General features: G+C 36.2%; 1 protein-coding gene and 1 non-coding gene across 6 annotated transcripts in view; one reads left to right on the top strand and one right to left on the bottom strand.

Moving 5' to 3' along the window:
- Positions 1-20,054, bottom strand: part of LOC136027541 (anaphase-promoting complex subunit 1-like) — a 255,997-nt gene that overhangs the window by 45,367 nt on the left and 190,576 nt on the right. For all 5 annotated transcript variants that reach the window (XM_065704890.1, XM_065704889.1, XM_065704892.1 and 2 more), the window contains 4 exons: positions 17,156-17,282; positions 14,804-15,028; positions 12,124-12,325; positions 8,092-8,336 (listed from right to left, as the gene is read on the bottom strand). In XM_065704890.1, the coding sequence (XP_065560962.1) occupies positions 8,092-8,336; positions 12,124-12,325; positions 14,804-15,028; positions 17,156-17,282 (799 nt within the window). The remainder of the gene's footprint in view (positions 1-8,091; positions 8,337-12,123; positions 12,326-14,803; positions 15,029-17,155; positions 17,283-20,054) is intronic.
- On the top strand, positions 7,632-7,703 carry Trnae-uuc (transfer RNA glutamic acid (anticodon UUC)). The gene has a single exon. It is a non-coding gene; the product is annotated as a tRNA-Glu (tRNA).

Consider the following 20,054-nt stretch of genomic DNA (forward strand, 5'->3'; position numbering starts at 1 on the left):
AGCAAATGAAATTAAAAACCTGTAAATAGAGACCTTGCTTTGGTCATCTACACCAACGAAAGTCCAGATCTTTTAGTTCTTAGTGATGAGGTAATTTTAACATCTGAGGCAAATGGTTTCCCACATTCTTTTAGGAAGCAAATGAAATTAAAACTTGTAAATAGAGACCTTGCTTTGGTCATCTACACCAACGAAAGTCCAGATCTTTTAGTTCTTAGTGATGAGGTAATTTTAACATCTGAGGCAAATGGTTTCCCACATTCTTTTAGGAAGCAAATGAAATTAAAAACCTGTAAATAGAGACCTTGCTTTGGTCCTCTACACCAACGAAAGTCCATATCTTTTAGTTCTTAGTGATGAGGTAATTTTAAGATCTGAGGCAAATGATTTCCCACATTCTTTTAGGAAGCAAATGAAATTAAAAACCTGTAAATAGAGACCTTGCTTTAAATAAAGATAGTGGAGATATTCCTATAGACCCAATACACAATAACTTAAAATTAAAGGATTCCAATAACATTTTCCCTTCAATTTAAATTAAGATCATCTGACCTCATTTTAAATCAAAATTAGGTCAGTAGACAAGCTAAGTAAATCTCTAAGCAGAGAATTCTTGCCAAATCTAATTGGCGAATAGTCTTTCATTTATTTGGCTTAGTTTGTTGAATTCAGTATTTCTTCAGCTCTGTTAAGAGTTACTTCAAAAGGTTAGTTTTCCTTTTTTGAATACTGAAGACGGCTGGGCGGACATCCCCGACGAAATATCTGCTTCTGTCACCTTCACTTCCTTTCTGTCTGCTGGCTGACATTACTCTCGTTTTTCTCGGCTGTTTGATTTTATTATTTTTCTGGCTTGTCATATGTCAAACCTGCTTGCATTCTTTTCTATCTTTAACAACTCATAGAATTAATATAATTTTATTTCAGCTACAATTTCACCATTTCAGAATTATAATTACCTGTACTATAACATACTTCATTGTTCTGATAACAAGAGACTGAAGTAAGACATACAACCTTTAAGCTGGGTAATATAGGCATACACAAAACAAAATCATATCCAAGCCTGTTACTGCCAGCCTCTTCCCACTTTTGTGCTGTGAAAATAGCAAATCCTCTTAAAATATGTAAAATACGTGAATTACGTAAAATAGATAAATTAAGTAAAATAGGTAAAATACCCAAATTTACCGTGACCAATTTTACCAGTTACAACACTAGTGAAGAAACAATCAAAAACCCGTACACACAGACCTGTTCAAAGGCATTATGTACTAGCAATACAGCTACCTTTACTGGATCTCTGCTGCATCTCTCTACTCGTTCGCACCTTCGACCCATTTAAACAGGGCTGTCACTAGCCCCTGTAAACAGGATTTTATATTGCCTACGAACATCACTCGATTTTAGTGATTTTTGGTTGATTTAGTGATTTTCATCAACATTCTAGCGATTTATGTGCTGATTTAGTGATTTTTTTAGGCAATATAAAAAATAACTAGAAATAGTGATAAATCACTAGGGGTGGCCACTCTGTTAATAAATATTTCCTGACATGATCTTTATCCACTCACTTCGGTCAACACCTCAGGCCTATGGCCCTTTTACACTTTTTAGCACGTCGCCACATTTCCAGTTTTCTTGGTTTGGCTTTTAATTAAACTTTTATAGTTTATATTCATCCTCATTGTTCCAAATTAAGTCCCCATTAAATTTTACGTTTCTACCTCGCCTAGTTTAGCACATTTTTAAGTCAATAGAAAACACTACATACAAACTAATTTCTGTACAGATATTATAATTAATTAAATAGAAAAAAACAAATAAGTAAACAAACATTAAATACGTAAAAATACTAATGACTAGCGGATATAAACTCATTTCTCATAATCCTTTCTTCAATATGACCATCGTAAAATAGCAATAAAAAATCAAAACAGATTCAACACATATTTTTTAGCATTGGAAGCACCTAGTGATTTTATCGGCCAGGTTTTATGGACGACTGACGTCTGAAGGACCACTGAATTCTATTTTTGAACTATTACCGACTTGAAATAAGCTACTACGCAGTGTGTTTTGGTTCATAACAGCCAAATTCTCATGGCCAAGCACAATGATTGCGGCTGGCAAATCTATCTCTGTAGCATCTCATGCACGGGTCACATTGAAGTCAAACTTAAATAAAAATTACACACAGCTACAGTACCAATTATGAACATATTCGTAATCTATCAAGTTGATCATTGTTCAACTTTCAAACTTGATTGACCCATCAGTATAAAGGTTACAAGCTTACATTTTTGAAATTACCAAATACGGAAGCTTGGAACAGCAGCAAGGGCGTATCCAGGATTTTTTTCGAGAGGGGGGGATACACAAATAAAATTAAAAAAAGCATCATAAATTTCTTTACATGCATCTTTGTTACGTTTTTACGAGTCGGACAAAATTTCGGAGTCAAACCCCGTAAACCCCCTGGACATAGCTTTGAAAAACAGTTTTCTATCTGTAAAACAGAGACATTGTTTTGTGATTGGGAAAACCCCTAAACCTATCGGTCGATGTTCAGACCTCAGCGACGTGATTATTTTTTATAGAGATGGCTCATTTCTATGAACCAAGACTCGGCCTCCCTAATTGAATGGTACACGTTTGAATCATAGAAACGTATTTTCTTCATATCTTCAATAATTTCGTTGCAAAAAATCGGATTTACAGTGAAAAATCCTAGTAACAGTAATATTAACTATAGTGAAGATGTTAAAGTAACATAAGTGAAGATGTTAAACGTACAATACCCAAGGCCAAAGGTGTTGTTTTCACAGTTGAAAAAAAAGGATTAAAAAGAAAATAAGTTTTAAGACAATGATTAGAATATTGGAAGCTACAGCGATGACAGTGGTTTAGTATGGTTCTGAAGTGCGGGTACTCTGAAACACGGAAAAGGATTTGTTAGGTGTTTTCCAGAGAAATTGCCTGGGAATTATTTTGAGCACCCGACTTGACTTACCTTATCTCAAACAGTAAGCTGTGCGAAAAATGCGGTTCAATCCTACTGCCTAGGGCTATAATGAGAGAAAAGTTGAAATGGCTAGGACACGTTCTGTTGAAGAAAGATGACAGATTGCCAAAGATAGTCCTTGTCAGCCAACCATCTAGGGCAAAACAAAAACAGGTCATCCCCGAATAGGATGGGAGGATCTCGTAAGGAAAGATTTAAGGGAAATTTTAACGTCTTGGGAGGGTGTAAAGGGGGATGAGGGTTGAACATACTGGGATGAATGAGGAGCATGCGTAGCTGTGTTTGCTTCAGGGGCTTGGAGCTGTAGTGAGGTGTTAGTAGTAGTGAGAATAGTTGGAAACTAATTCGTGTTGATGTAAGCTTCGCAAATCAACTTTCTGCCATTATCATTTTCCGCTTCTGTTGTACAAGATAGGCGTTACAATTCAGGTTATTGATTATTGTGTTGCGAGAGCAACACTTTGGTTTTGTCGTGGTTTTTTTTTTTTTTTTGTTCCTAGCACCCCGATTTCAGCTTATTCCTAGAAAGTGATAAGGGTCTAACCTCTGCGGTTTTTACGGAAAGTGTGGACCTTAGGCCGGATTGATGAATATGACTTTACATTTTGGAAAGCTTCGTAGAACTCTTGCCTGGGGCCAAAAAGGATGGTTTTTGCTTGTCCTTGAGCCAGAGCCTATAGTGTGTGAAGTGAAGAGGAGTTGTATAGCCTATGTCAGAGAAGACTATCTGAAGTTATGCAGCCAAGCTTTCGTTTCATCAAACCATGTTTCTGCTTTCGAGTGGAAAGCTCCGTTCTAGAAGGCAAGCAGGCAGGCACCAGTTTCAAATTGAAGATGGACTAAAATCTATAAGTGTTAAATATATGCGACAGTTACCCTGCCCCACAGCCAATATATCTTCTTTGAGTGATAAATAGAAAAATTTAGAGAAGCAAAAAAGCGGCATTTTCCCACGGGTCCGAAAGTGCTGCCATCTATTGTTTCTACCCATTTCTGTTCGTGATTTCAGCTGAGTTTATCATTCGGTTTTTCGCACTTGGGATTGCGGTAGAGAAATGGTATCAGATGTGCCTCTTAAACTTTAAAAGTTCTCTCATTGCTAAAGAAATGAGAGTTTATCCTTTGCTCCTTTCTAAGTGATGACGTTAGAAAGTTGGCCTACGGCAAAAAAGTCAACTTTTGAACTAAGACAGATAGATTTTTTTTCGACGGCAATCGATAGCTTTTGATGAGCTGATCAAAGTATATGTCATCCATTTTTTTGTACAAAAATTCCTTCATGAGATATACCAGTTTGAAAGTTTAAAGGGGTTGACAACTTCAGTAGTACGGTACACACTGAAACCAAAAATAGGCCGATACCAATTGTGAGACATATAGGGGAGTTGTAAGCAACAGTCGGCTGTTAGCTCATAATCATCCTCGGCAATGAGGGGTTCGCAACTCTTACTAGTTGGTGTACCTATTTTTTGTTTCCGTTGTATTTGATGGTAAGACCAATTTGGTTCCAGTGGTAAGACATGTAGGGGACTTGTAAGTAATAATCGGCTGTAAGGCTACAATCATCTTTAGCAATGAGGAGTTTGCAACTTTTGCGAGTTGGTGTACCTAGTATGTATTTTAGCATCCTTACAGATTAACAACTTCAGCGTTTAGTCGCAGCGAGGAAACAAAACCAAAGTGTTGCTCTCGCAACACTTTACTCGACGAAGCCGAGCAAAGGTTGCCGCAACACCTCACGTTGCCCATGCAACGTAGATCTAGTTTTTGTTTGTATTGTTATTTGTTTATATTGTATAATACAAACACACGTTATTGATTTTTGTTTGTTTCGTTCTTAATCAACATGTATGACCACAGTGTGCTTTGGGCACTATACAAACAGCTGACCATTGAGTACACTAAAAATACCAAAACCTGTATAGCAACTTTTCGATCTCCTGTTAAATTCGTATATTGTAACATAAACGCCTTTTGAGTTACTCTTCATTCACCTGGATATTTACACACGGTATACGCGTATCACGGCAAAGTAATTGCCGATCCAAATAGTTTATGTTGTTTTTAAGATATTTCCGGAGACAGTCTAACAAAAGCAGATTTGAAGCAAAATCTCGGGGGAGGCCGAATATGACAAGAGCGCCAATAATTGACCAAATTGACAAGTTTGTCTAAAAAACAGTGAAAAACAAAAAAAAGACAAGGAATTAGGACACCAGAAAAAACCCTGGGGAGCGGGGCCCGGGTCCCCCCATCCTTCCGGGATTCGCCAGTGCAGTCTAAGATAATTTTGGAGATAATAGACCTTTGTGACTTGAGGATTGGCCCATTTTGGTCAGTCCCCCCAGAATTATAAAGGTGATTCAGCTAGACAATTTTTCCAAAGAACAGTAATAGCCATTAAAAAAACATGTATAGAAAAAATAACATTGGAAGACACAAAGATCTTGTGCGAATACATTGGCAACTGGAATTCCACACGAATAAAATTCATGAGTAGGCTAATGCGTATTCTCTTTTCTCCTCTGTATGAGAAGCATTGATTTTCTTCTATGTAGAAGCCGATATGCTTCGTTTTTTGGGTATCTCGACATAATTAATAATACAATTCTTAATGTTAAATAATTATATTTTAAATCATATGATTGATTATAAAATTTAGCTGTAAAAAGAATTGAAGCCAGATCTAACAGGCAAAAGTAACATGCTAAATTAAGTTTAACAGCAAATATTTTTCTTTTTCACAGTTACAATATTTTGGAGAGAGCGACAAATTAAACGTGTAACAATTTCATGGAATTAGTAAAATTTCCTTCAGGAAGTAGTCTAATACATCTTTTAGTTAAAATAAAGTATCAACTACTTATCTTAAAAGTGCCCTAAAATTTTTGGGGAAGGGGAATAGGGGACAATTTAATGGTTTCCAATTTCATAGAATTGGTTGAATTTCCTTCAGGAGGTAATACACAAAAAGTGCGTCCTAAAATTTGCAACTATGCAGTTGGAAAGCAGCTGAGTTAGGCTGCAGTTGATTGAAATTTCGAGAATTGAATCCTGGATCTAAAAATACCCCAAAAGATGTCACCCAGCTACTACCCCTACCCCTTTCTTATTTCAAGGACTTAGAAGATTGTATACATGACAGGTCTATCTAAATTTTAATAAAAAGTTTTACCTTTTAGATTTTTATTGGCTCCAGCTTCTGAAAATATAATTCTTACTGTTTCAGTGAATTTTAAGTCGTATCAACGATTTTTTTCAACATTTAAGAAATGCATTCAAAAATCTTTAAAACAAATCAGAGCTTAGCAAAGGTAATACTAGTTTCTTGTTCCAAATTTGAGCGGTAAATATGTTTCTCGTGGTTTCCATTTTATAAAATGGTAAAATTCTAGTTTACTGACTTCTTGCTATCTTGGAAAGGGGTTAAATTAGGAAAATGAAACTTTCAGGGATGGGTCTACAGGCTAAAGTATATCCCTGGAAGGTACTTTAAAGTACCCACTTCCACTCCTTCTCCCTTAAGAGGGCCCTTAAATTTGCCTACATGACAGGTGTAGCATAAGTGGGAGACAGTAACAACGGCAATCAAAGGGTTAAAATTAACCTTGCACTTGATGCCAGCATCCGTGCTTTAGGCTCGTAAACATGGGCCTGATGGAGTCCGACATGAGAAAGGAAATATATTGTTGGTATATGTGTAGACGAGGGTTACCGCTAGAGCAACGCTCTAACTCTAGCCACGGCTTGAAGGCCTCCGTGCATTTGAGCGATGAACATGGGCATGAAAAAGGAACTATACTGTTGGTCTATGTTTAGGGATTGATTACCGCCAGAGAAATGAACATGGATTTAAGTCCAATCCAAAGCCTACATACCTATTATACATACTACTAAGCCTACATACTACTATACCTATTGAAATTTTGACAAAACAACATTTTACCTTAATTTTCAGTTATCAGTTGCTTTTTCGCTGCCTTTAGTTCTGAAAATGCAATTCCTGTTATTTGAGTAGAATTTTGAGCCATATCAATATTTTTTTTTTCTTCAAAATTTAGAAAATGTATTTGTAACGTTAAAACTAGAATTTTACAGTTTTCAGCTTCACAACTTTACCCAATCCCAATTTATAAGGATTTAAAGGTATGCAAATACATTTCCTAAATCTTGAAAAAAATATTGATATGGCTCAGAATTTTTACCCTGAAATTTTACCGCGCCAGAAATTTGACCCTGAAAACAATTTTGTTGAACTTCATTCAAGCAGAGGATCTATTTTGCAAGGTTCCACTTTTAAAACAAACATATTATTAAGGGCATCAAAGGTCAGGACCCTCTGGAGGGAGAGGGATTGGAGGTAGGGACTTCAAAATACCTTCCCAGGACATACTTTAGCCTGTAGACCCATCCCTGAAGTTTCATTTTCCCAACCTAACCCCTTTCCGAGATAGTAAGAAGTCACTAAACTATAATTTTACCAAATAAATAGCGTTAAAAGGTCAGTACCCATTAAAAGACTGCATAATTTTTATTATTAAAAATATCAAACTCAAACTTCCTCAGAAATGAAGAAACAAGTTTATTAATCAATTACACAATCATATCCCATATGGTCTAGTGGCTAGGATAGCTGGCTTTCACCCAGCAGGCCCGGGTTCGATTCCCGGTATGGGAAATTTTTAATTTTATGTTGCATTATATCTGCTACGCAATTTGGGACCTACGGTTAATTTTACCTACCACAGTACAGATTAATTAGTAGTTAAGATGCACCGTTAATAAATAGCCTAGAAAGCTAAGGGTTCATACGAACAAGAGTATTTGTTTTTGAATGCATAAATGAAACTCGTGGCTACATAAGGAAAGAAATATATATAATATCAAAATCTTAACATTATTATCAAATATTGAAACATACATTTTTAAATATTAAATAAAATTGAATATTAGAAACTGATATTAAAAATTAATAAAATTATTTAGAAATATTTAGAAATACTGAATATAAATATTAAATATTAATGTAAATATTAATAAAAATATTAAAAAAAATCAACGTGTACCTGTTATCGTTGCTGTGGTTCGGGAACTTAGGGTAAATGGCACAAATAAGGGCTGCAATAGCTTCGTTGGAAGTACTAAGACTCAGTCGACCACCACCTAAAAACAATAGTCCTAATGCTAAATGTGTGGCCATATGAGATCCATAGGTAACACTCGAAGAGCTCGCCCCTCCATGAAAACCAACACGAGACCGCAAATGTCGACATAATCTCAAAACTTCAAGATCACCAGTGCCAGCCATTATCTGTAAATAGTCAATGAAGCATAAGTAACATCAAAATGCAAATAAATAAATATAATAGACTTGGACAATAAACTAGTTATAAGATATACGGAGAGGGAAAGGGAGTTCTCAAAGAACTAATAAACTCATATCATAATACGCAACTATAAATTTTATTCCGTTAAATGGATCAAAACTGGTTAAAAAATAAGCAACATCACACCATAGGGTGAGGGGTATTTACTTCTAAGGTCGGTCCAAGGCAGAAAGGAAAGTATTAACTTATTTCCAGGTTCGTTAATATAACAAAAATAGAAAAATTGTAAAAAAGCAAGTAGCAAAAATGAAAAACGTCTGGAAGTACTGGGAAGAGAAGTAAGGTAAGACAAACCAACTCTCCCAATCATGTGAATGGGACCTATGTGCACATGAAACGATACTGATAAAAACCATTACAAACCGAATATAAGCATCGTCACTGGAGAAAGAAGAAGAGGATATTTAAGCGTTCTTAAGAGGAACTCCTGGGAATAATGTTAGGAAATAAGAGTCAAACCCTACTCTTCCAGGCAGATGTTGAGCTAAACCACTAATTGTGTCGTAAGGATAACCCCGGGTGGTTAACAAAATCAGCCTAGAATAACCTTATTATATAACCCCTGGTTGAAGAGTAAATCTAAATTTAGACTAAAAAATTGTAGGATCCGGCATGAACAAAAATGGTAGGAGTAGGAAATCCCCTTTTATATTTATACATAAAATCAAACAGTTCGTGGTAACGAACGGTAGTAAGGAGCGACCCGGCTCCATAGTAAACGAAACTCTAAAAAACGGAATTTTTATACTAGTAGATACATAAAAAAATTAGATTTTTATGCTGATTCTAAATATTAAGTTTCATCAAATTTAGTCTTACTCATCAAAAGTTACGGACCTGAGAAAATTTGCCTTATTTTGGAAAATAGGAAGAAAGACCCCCTAAAAGTCATATAATCTTAACGAAAATCACGCCATAACATTCAGCGTATTAGAGAACCCTACTGTAGAGGCTTCAAGCTCCTATCTACAAAAATGTGGAACTTCGTATTTTTTGCCGGAAGATTGATCAAGGGTGCGTGTTTGTTTGTTTGTTTTTCCCATGGGTGATCGTATCGACCAAGTGGACCTAGAATGTTGCGAGAAGGCTCATTATAGCAGAAATTAAAAGTTCTAGTACCCTTTTTCAGCAACTAAAAAATTGGAGGGCACCTAGGCCCCCTCCTGAGCCCATTTTTTCCCCAAGTCAACAGATCAGAATTTTGAGATAGCCATTTTGCTCAGCATAGTCGAAAAACATAATGACTATGTCTTTGGGGCTGACTTACTCTCCCACAGTCCCTAGGAGAGGGGCTGCAAGTTACAAGCTTTGCCCATTGTTTGCATACAGTATGGTCATTGGGAAGTGTACAGACCTTTTCAGGGGAGATTTTTTGGTTGGGGAGGGGGGGGGGGGTGGGCTACGTGGAAGGATCTTCCCTTAAACGCAGAGAAATTCCATAAAGGGGGCGCAGGATTTTCTAGCGTTATTTTAAGAAACAATGAAAAAATAAATACGAAAAAGTTTTTTCAACTGATAGTAAAGGAGCAGCATTAAAACTTAAAACGAACATAGATTATTACGCATATGGGGGGTTCATCTCCTCCTAAATACCTCGCTCTTTACGCTAAAGTATTTTTAGTAATTTCAACTATTTATTCTACGACCTTTGTGATTCAGGGGTCATTCTTAAAGAATTGGGACAAAATTTAAGCTTTAGTGTAAAGAGCGAGGTATTAACTAGGGGGCAAACCCCCTCATATACATAATATGTATATACGAATATAGAAGTTCGTTACGTAAGTTAATTCGTAAGTTATGTATATTTTTTTTACTAATTAAAACGTTCGTTAATACTTAAAAAATCTAGTTGCCTTTTTAAGTAACCGAAAAATTGGAGGGCAACTAGGCCTCCTACCCAACCCCTTTTTCTCAAAATCATCCGATCAAAACTAAGAGAAAGCCATTTAGCAAAAAAAAGTTAATACGCAAATTTCGTTTTAATTATTCATTTGCGGAGAGCCAAAATCAAACATGCATTAACTCAATACTCGAATGGCCTTTTCAAGAGTCAAGAGCAATTGGATAAAAGTGAAATTCATTTAAAAAAAAAACTGTATTTTTTTCGTATCTCTTATGTAAAACAATGACTTGACTTGATAAAGGGGGCACAATCTTGATAGAGAAAAAGATCACTATTTGAAGTTGATTAAGTAATGGTAACTACGATTTCAATTAATATTAATGGTAAAAGTTCATTGTGGTAACAATTTATGGTAATTTCGAGAAATAGCTTGAAACCCCACAAAAATGGCGTTGGATGGAAATGAAAACTGCACCAGTGGAATATCCATAGGCAAAAACAATGAACAAATTCTGACTCATCACAAGATGACTGTGGTTGACAAGACGTTCTTACTTACACATTCTTGTCCTTGGAGGACATAGAACCTTCTTCTCTTATCCTTAGAAAATAGAGAGAAAGTTCACTCAAACGTAAATTCCTTTTTTAATTCTACAGCCCTTTTTAAACACCAAAGAGAATACACCTCAGAAATTGAGGTGCAAAACCTCCGTCATTTTACGACATTTAATACACAGAGCACAATTTTAACCATAAGATAAAGAGAATCTGAGATAAGGGTAAAACTTAAGGTATCTAATAGCCTTTTAAAAATATGTCAAATTCCAAGGGCATACCCCGCAGTGATCTTGCGTTTTTCTTCACGCAAAGTATTGTGCTTCTTACAGTTTATTTATAATAAATAAATTTAAAACAGTCACATATAAATTTTGAAAGAAGTTTGTTTTGCATTAAAGTAAATATTGTCGTTAAAACTTGTTATAACAAAAATTCACTACAAAGCAACAACACAAGAACCAACAGCAACCATCTAATAAACAAAAACCACATGAACATCACAGGAATTACCGTCAATGTGAGACCTGCTCAATCTTCTACTATTTACGGTGAAACTTCATTTACGGTTTACTGACAACTTATTATGATGTAATAAATATAGCTTGTTAACAATTATTTAATTTATTTGTGGCATTTCTAAAAATATGCCACAATATTTCTAAATATGCTTGAGAATTTACTGTTTCTTTAAGTCTTAACTAGTAAAAAAAATTTACAGACAACATTTTAACTTCGACAGGCCATATTTCAGACAGTTAATTGTATGAACAATGTGGTTTAACCCTGCTCTCTCGGGTATAATGAGAGAAAGGTTCGAAATGGCTAGGACAGGTTCTGCACATGAAAGATTACCAAGATTGTTTTTGTCAGTCAACTATGCAGGGCCAAACGAAAATAGATCATCCCTAAATGGAGTGGGAGGACGTAGTAAGGAAAGATTTAAGGGAAATTGTAACTTCTTGGGAGGGTATAAAGAGGGATACTTTAAACTGATTGGGATGGAGGAGTAGCATACGCAGCTGTGTTGGCCTCAGGAGGATTAGTGTTGTAGTTAGTTGTTTGTAGTGTACAAATAAACCAAGCAATATTTTTGTAATTATGAGAAGAAATCATTGTGAATGTCGAAAAATACCCTTAAACCTCTTAAAATGACGCCAAATAGAAATAAAGTGTTTCATTGAAATCGTCACTGCTGAAGAGCCTTGACTACAGTTTCAAAGCCCCCTTCTTGAACAATACGGAAAACACACAGTTCCACATAAGAAGCACATACGTGTCTCCTTTTTCTCAATTAAAACACAAGATCTCACCATGGCAAGTGACAAAACCATAACATTCAGCGCTGTTTCAATTGTTGCTCTGCCAGCCAGTTCCGCAATCGATTTTCCACTTAGGGCAATAAACCGTTTAGTAACAGAGAAAACGGCATCGAAAGCATCTGCATTTGCTGAGCCTCCAAAGCGGAATCCAAGAGCAAGGCATGCACCAGGAACTATGTTGCAGTACGCTTGACTGAAAAAGAAGTACTCTATTCAAATGGCTAAAGTTAACATATATAGTGCATAAATGGAGAAAAAAAGATAAAAATAAAAAGAAGATGTGAAAAAAGCTATAAAATAAAAGATTAATTAATTTACAACAAAATAAACAATAAAGCTGGGACATAATACACTTTTCCTTATCATAGTTGCCCCCTCAGGTGCAACCTAGCAAAGAACATAGCCTATGCCACAGTAACCCAAAATTTAACAAGAGTTAAGAGCTTATATGGTACTTGTGACGAGAGATCGGATCCGGCCCGGTTATGCCAATCATGCATCTAGAACTTGTGCTTATTCTCGAACTCGCCAAAGCACTAGAAATCCCCCCAGCTCCCCCAAAGTGAACGAATCTGGTCCGGTTATGTCAATCACGTATCTAGAACTTGTGCTTATTCTTCCCATCAAGGTTCATCCCGATTTCTCCACTCTAAGTCTTTTCGGAGATTTCAGATTTCCAAGATTTCCGTTTCCCCCCTCCAGCCCCTAATGTCCACGGATCCGATCCGAATTGAAAATAGAGCATCTGAGACATGACATTTTTCAATACATTAAGTTTCATTAGGATCCGATCACCCATTCGTGAGACAAGTTTTGCGAAATCAATTTTATGAGAACTTAAACTAAGATCTATTAAAAATTGTTTGAATAAATAAAAAACTGCACCATTTGAATCCTCATAGCCAAAAATGCCCACTTAAGAGAGTTACAACCCTCCATCTTGACCAACAAGAAAAATGACTGTTTCGCATTGGAAGCAGCGTCTCCTTTTTTCATTTTTACTACCTTTTCTCAGGTTGCTGTTGTTGGAACACTGTAACATCATAGAGAGATATTGAAGGGCTTATTTGAAAGGCTCAAAACATAATATAAACCTCAATAATGTAGGACAAAAAATCTAAAAAGCAGAATAATGGCGTTGCTTCAACTTCCACTGCAAATAAATCTTTTCAATACTATGAAGTTTTAACAGAAACCCCACAAAGCTTTTGTCCATTAATCAACGTCTCAAGCTTTTTCACAAAAAGTCGTGTCAGAAAACACAGAGAAAAAGGCTAAAATAATAAAGCAGAATAATGGCGTTGCTTCGATTTCTCCCGCAAATACATATTTTTATTGCTATGAAGTTTAGAAAGAATTGGGGTCCACCATGGTACAATGCTGTCTTGCTTATTCAAGGTCTCAATTTTTCTTCTTTAGAACAGTTATGAATGCAAACCTTGACAAAAAGAGAAAAAAATGTGTAAAAAAATAAAGTAAAGTAAATCATGTTGCTAAAAGTAGGCCCATAAGTTTTTCGTCGTCTCTTTTGTTTCTTAGGATTTAATTTCTTATTTCATTCATCGTGGTTTACAGACAGAAAATTGTATCGATCGATTTTATAGTAATTAATACGTATAGCGGGGATGTGTAGGAGAGTGGTCGTAGGGAGGGATTCAGCATATTGGCACACCCCTTTTGATGCAAGATCATTTTTCTTCTTCTAAACATATATACGACAATCCTTATAATTTAACTTGCTTCATAGTGATTCGAAGTATTTAGTTGGGATGAGATTTGGAGATGACCCTTCTTAAGGATAACTCTTTTTTGTTAATTAAACAACAAAATCATTAGAAGAAAGAAGACAGTTACGATTACAATACAATTATTTTCCTTAATTACTTACAATTAAGAAGCAACTTAACAGAAATGAAAATTGCAAAATTTTCAACATTGATTCCGCTTTCTCTTTTAATGTTAATATAATTAATATTTTTACTGATGTTGTTTTTATTTTCTCTCTTCAATTTTTTTATTTTATTAGTTAATTTTTAAATTAAAAATTATTTAAAAAGAGCCTGACTGTCCGGGCTAAACGAAGAACACTCACTAGAAAAGCACTAAATACAACAGCACTCCACAGATAAAACGAAACAATAAAAGCATCTGTAGACGTCTTAAATGGCCTTCTCTGCATTTACTGTCCTGTCCAAAGAAAAAGTTTTTCTTTTATAAATAGTGGGGGAAATAAAAGGGATCATAAAAGATTGTTAAAACTCCATTATAAGGAGAATGGGTTTAGGTATAACGGCAACGAATGTTCCAGTGACAAATTTATGATATCTGCTACTTCATAATCCACATAAAAATGTATAAAAGCAATGTATGTCTGTGCGTTCCCGGGGAGAATTTCAAGGGGAGGGGGTATTTTCCTTGAATTTCCTTTCTTTTGAGATCGCAGCAAAGCCAGAAGAGTAAGCTACTTTATTTATACACGACAGATATAATTTTTATTTGTACATAACAGACATATGAAAAAAATTTCCAACTTACGCCCATGATTTATTAAAGAAATTCAAAATCATTGAGAACTGTTACACCAAAAAATTTAAATGACAAATAAATATGGGCCCAAGGTTCATAGCTCTCCGTTTTTTCTTGCATTAATATTCACTAAATAATTACTTACTTAATGGTCCCGTAGTCAATGCCTAGTGGCATATCTTGATCTGGCTTTTTTAAACACAAATGTCGAAACTCTATTGGGACATGATTTTCTATCCAACTGAGTGACGGCAAAATCTCGTCCCAAAGAATCAAATTTCGCGCAAGAACTCGAAGAAGAAGCATATCAGGACGTACACTTTCCAGAGAAGTGATTGTGTGGGGAATAACCATCCACTCAGCAATTGTCCTAAAAGAAATGTGTTCTGTAACAAGGATTTGATGCCTCAAGTGTAAGGAGCAGAGGCTGGAGGTTGGAGTATCAGAGTCACCTTTGATATTGTGACCCCAGGGCGTCTCCGGTGCCTAATAGCTGTAAATAAAATCGAGAAAACCAAAGTGATAGAAACTAAAATTAGAAACTTATGACGAACAGTTCATAAGATACGAAGGCTACCCAAAAAGTAGGTCACGTTTTGGAATTAAAAATAAATAAGGTATAACCTAAGAAAAATTACTATATACAGTAGAAACCCACAGTTTTAATTACTTTAGTTCTACAGTTGAAATCTATTGTTTAACATAGTCGCCACTCGAAATTAAGGACTCATAGCGATGAATGACAATCCTTAACATAGCATAGCTCACAATTCCTTTCTCGTACAATTCTACAGTTTGAATCACTTAGAGCTTCTTAGCTGTTCTTTTTTAGGGTGCGGGATTTGGTTTTTTCATGGAAGAGAGGAAATTTGAGTCCTTCCGTGACAATTATATCTCACAGTTCGCATATTTATTCCACGCTTTAGCCCCATTTACAATATGCTCAAGTAGTGAGTCACCATCTTTGGCGTAAAAGTCCAGAAACGTTAACGCTGCAGCCTTTAACATTTTTGGGCTCTTAAGCTAAGGATGGTGACTCACTATATGATTGTATTGTAACTGGTGTGATTTGTGAGACAAAATTCCAGTAAATTGAGTGGAGGCACGCAAATTCCCTTAAAAACACCTGAAATTTCCTGAACACCCAAAGGACATAATTTTACGAGAAGTAACAGCCAAGCTCATTCATTGCTATGATAAGTGCCTAAATTTGAACGGTGACAATATTGAAAAGTAGCGTTTAAGTGTGGTCTTCAGGTGAATATGGTACATTTTTTTTATGGTACATTTTTTTCTTACTGCTTGTTTATTTTTAATTTCATAATATAATCTACTTTCTCGATAGTTCTCATATAATTATGAGCTGCATCCTGAAGACACAAAACAAATTAGAACTTTATCACAGTTATGTGTTATGAATTGTATATCCAATCATTTGCAAATGTTCGTATTTACCACGTGAGGATTTTAGTTTTATTCATTTTACCTAGAGACTGAGGATGGACGGTAATTATTCCTCCAAAATATCCGCCATCATAATGTTTTTTGTTTCTTGGCCCTTATCAATTTGGTTTTTGTGATATTATTGATAACTTTAATCGGCAAGACTGCTGCTAGTAACTATCGACTTAAAATGCATATATAATCAATAAACGTAAAATCAGTATTTTACATCAGTATAAATCGCCGTGTTAGTCCAATTGGTTTAAAAAGTAATTTTCCAATAAACGTAATAGTAAAAGTTACCTTTTATAAAAAGCATAGATGATTAGTTTCTATTAAATTCAAATTCATTCAGTAAATTCAATACTTGAGCTATACGAAACTTAAGTTATATTTGAAGGTATTTTTTCATGGAGACAACAGATAAAACATATGACTACTACAAAATATGACTACTTATACGTAGTTAATGACTATATAAGTAGTTATATAGTAATATGTAGTAGTTATATTATTACTAGAAAAGAAGGAAGTCCACATTACTAAGAATCCAGCAAAGTTAAAACCTCAATAAAAAGAAGAAGCAAAAACCCTAGTACTAGAAAAAACACCTTCAATCACCTAACTCCACTCATTTTACTTGCTATGGTCGACAGGTCAGGCCTCCAGCAGTCGCACGATGTAATCATCACTCCGTTCCATCTCGAGCTTTGTGATTTTTTTTTTTTTTTAATATATTTTTTAGAAGATACCGGGCAGCACCGCCCTTCAGCCAAAAATCCAACAAAATGATTTAACTACATAGGTATGTGCTATACAAAAAGGCCCTCCAAAAAGTATATTTTTAGCTGTCCATACTTTTTCTTATTGACTGAGGCTCATTTTATTCAAGTTTTAATACATGAAACTCAAAACTGACAAGATGATTCAGAATTATTTTTGTTAAGACTCTTTTGGGTTGTTTTACTAATTTTTATCTTACAGAGGAAAAATAGTGTGCTAAATACTTTTGTTGCATTAATATAATTTACGCCTGAAGACAAAAACAACTAACCTATTTCCACTTTTCAGATACATAAGTCCAAGAGCCAAAGTCGCACCAGGTCCGGTGATATCTGTGTTCACTAGGTCTCCTTCAAATATTTGACAGCTTCCATTCTTATATTTTTCAGCGAATCGATCTAAGAGAAAACAGAAATATTTATCGTCACGGAAATTACTACTACTACAACTAACAATTCACTGGGACATAAAGCCGCCTGAGGCTAACATAGCTATGCCCGGTCTTCCTCCAACCCAATCTATTCAAAGACCCCCTCTTTCAACCCTATTAGGAAGTTCCTATCTTCCTTAAATCTTTCCTTACGACATGCTCCCACCGGAACCAAGAACCACCTGATGTTCGTTTGACCTAGACTATAGGCCGAAAGGGACAATCTTTGACAATTTGTCATTCTTCATCCTCTGAACATGCCCTAACCTTCTCAGCGTTCCTCTCATTATAGCCCTAGAAGGGGCATCTACCCTCCCCACACACACTCTTTCCCTTAAATGCATCCGATCAATTAGAGATTGGGATTTTCTTTGAAACAGTCTAACGATCAGATAACAAAAATTCGAAATCAAAATAGCCCCCCCCCCAGAAATCAGGAGAACTAAGGATTGTAAATTCTGCCCCGGGGAGACAGGGTTTTATGGAAGGTTTAAGCGTCCGATCGAATTTCTAATATAGCCATTTTGTTTAAAATAGACCAAAATTATGCAACAAAAACTCGAGAGATAGCACAGCCCCACCCCAGAACCCGGGGGAAAATGTTGTTAGTTATGCTCCTAGGGCAAGTTAGGTTTTTATGGAAGGAATGGTAGTAAAAACATCGGAGGGGGCTTGGCGATTCTAAATCGGAGTTTCTAGTGCTGTTTCTACGTCAAAAGCAATTGGCAACTAACCCCCCTTTCAAACACCTTCTTTTCCACATACGTATTTAATAAAAATTTTGTGATAGCCATTTCGTTTGAAATAGTCAAACGATCAGATAAAAAACGTCGGGTTTAACACGACCCCCCTCCCAGAGCCCAGGGGAAGGGTTGCAACTTATTCTCGGGGGCATATAAAGTTTTTGTGGAAAAGATAACTTTCCAAGGGAACACAAATGAATAGAAGTCGAAAGTACTAGTTCCCTTTTTGAGAGTGAAAAATAATCTTTTGATCCCCCTCCCCCCACCAGCCGTCTTTTCCCAAATGCGTCCAATTAAGATTTTGAGGATTTCATTTTGTCCAAAATAGACCAAAGATGATATAACAAAAACTAACAAGAAGGTCACACGAAATCCAGGGACAAGTGTTTTAAGTTATGCCCCAGGGGAATATACGGTTTTCATGTAATAGTTGGTCGTATGAATTTCCGGGGTGGTTTATTTGACTGGAAATTTAAAGTTCTAGTTGCCTATTTGTGAGCCAAAAGGAATCAGGGGGCATCTACCCCCTCCCTACACACACACACACCCTATTTCTCTTAAGTGCATCCGATCAATTAGAGATAGGTATTTTCTTTGAAAGTGAAATAGATGACCAAAACTCGACATCAAAATAGCCCCCCCCCCCCGTAAATTGGGAGAACTAAAGGTTGTAACTTCTGCCCCGGGGGCCCATGGTTTTACGGAAGGTTTTATGGAAGAGGTGGTCGCATAAACTTCGGAGGGAACTCATATGATTGTTAATTCAAAGTTCAAGTTTCCTTTCTAAGAGTCCAAAGCGATCCGATGGCAACTAGCCCCCCATCCCCCCACTAATCCTTTGTTCCCAAATACCTACGATCAAATTTTTTATATAGCAATTTTGTTTAAAATAGACCAAAAACTATATATAAAAGCTCAATAGATTTCAGAGCCCCCCCCCCCCCAAGAACCCGGGGGCAAGTGTTGTTAGTTATGCCCCCGGGACAAATCAGGTTTTTATGGAAGAAATGGTACTATAAACTTCGGAGGGGGCTCAGGCCATCGTAAATCGAAATTTCTAGTGCCGTTTTTAAGTCAAAAGTGATTGTAGTGCATCTAACCCCCCTTTCACAAACCCTATTTTCCCCAAACCCATTTAACCAAAATCTTAAGACAGCTATTTTGTTTGAAATAGTCTAAAGATCAGATAAACAACGTAGGGGTTAACAACCCCCCACCCAGGGCCCGCAGAAAGGGTTGTAACTTATGCCCGGGGGCCTATAAGGTTTTTGTGGAAAAGTTAAACTTCGAAGGGGAATCAAAGGACTAGAAATCGAAAGTCTCTTTTTAAGAGTAAAAAATATTGGAGGGAAACTAGCCCCTCTATGCCCTTTTTTTCAAATATATCCGATAAAATTTTTTAAGATAGCCATTTTGTTAAAAATAGTTCAAATATTAGCTAACAAAGCTCCGGGGTCGACATAAACCCCCACTGCCAGGGGCAAGTGTTTTAAGTTATGCCCCAAGGGTATTTAAGGTTTTTATGTAATGGTTGGTCGTATAAATTTCATTAGGTGGCTGATCTGATTGGAAATTGAAAGTTCTAGTTGCCCTTTTATGAGTCAAAAGAGATCAGTGGGCATCTACCCCCCCCCCACACACCCTCTTCCCCTTAAATGCATCCGCTCAATTAGAGATAGGCATTTTCTTTAATAGTCTAGCGATCAGATAACAAACATTTGAAATCCCCCCAAGCCTTTTCCTCCAAACCCATCCGATAAAAATTTGAGGTAGCCATTTTGTTAAAAATATTAGATAACAAAGCTCCAAGGTCAACACGAGCCCCCAGAAGGTCACACGAAACCCAGGGGTAAGTGTTTTAAGTTATGCCCCAGGGGCATATACGGTTTTCATGTAATAGTTGGTCGTATGAATTTCCGGGGTGGTTTATTTGACTGGAAATTTAAAGTTCTAGTTGCCTATTTGTGAGCCAAAAGGAATCAGGGGGCATCTACCCT

This window comes from Artemia franciscana, chromosome 5 (assembly GCF_032884065.1).
Source record: "Artemia franciscana chromosome 5, ASM3288406v1, whole genome shotgun sequence".
Lineage (NCBI taxonomy): Eukaryota > Metazoa > Arthropoda > Branchiopoda > Anostraca > Artemiidae > Artemia > Artemia franciscana.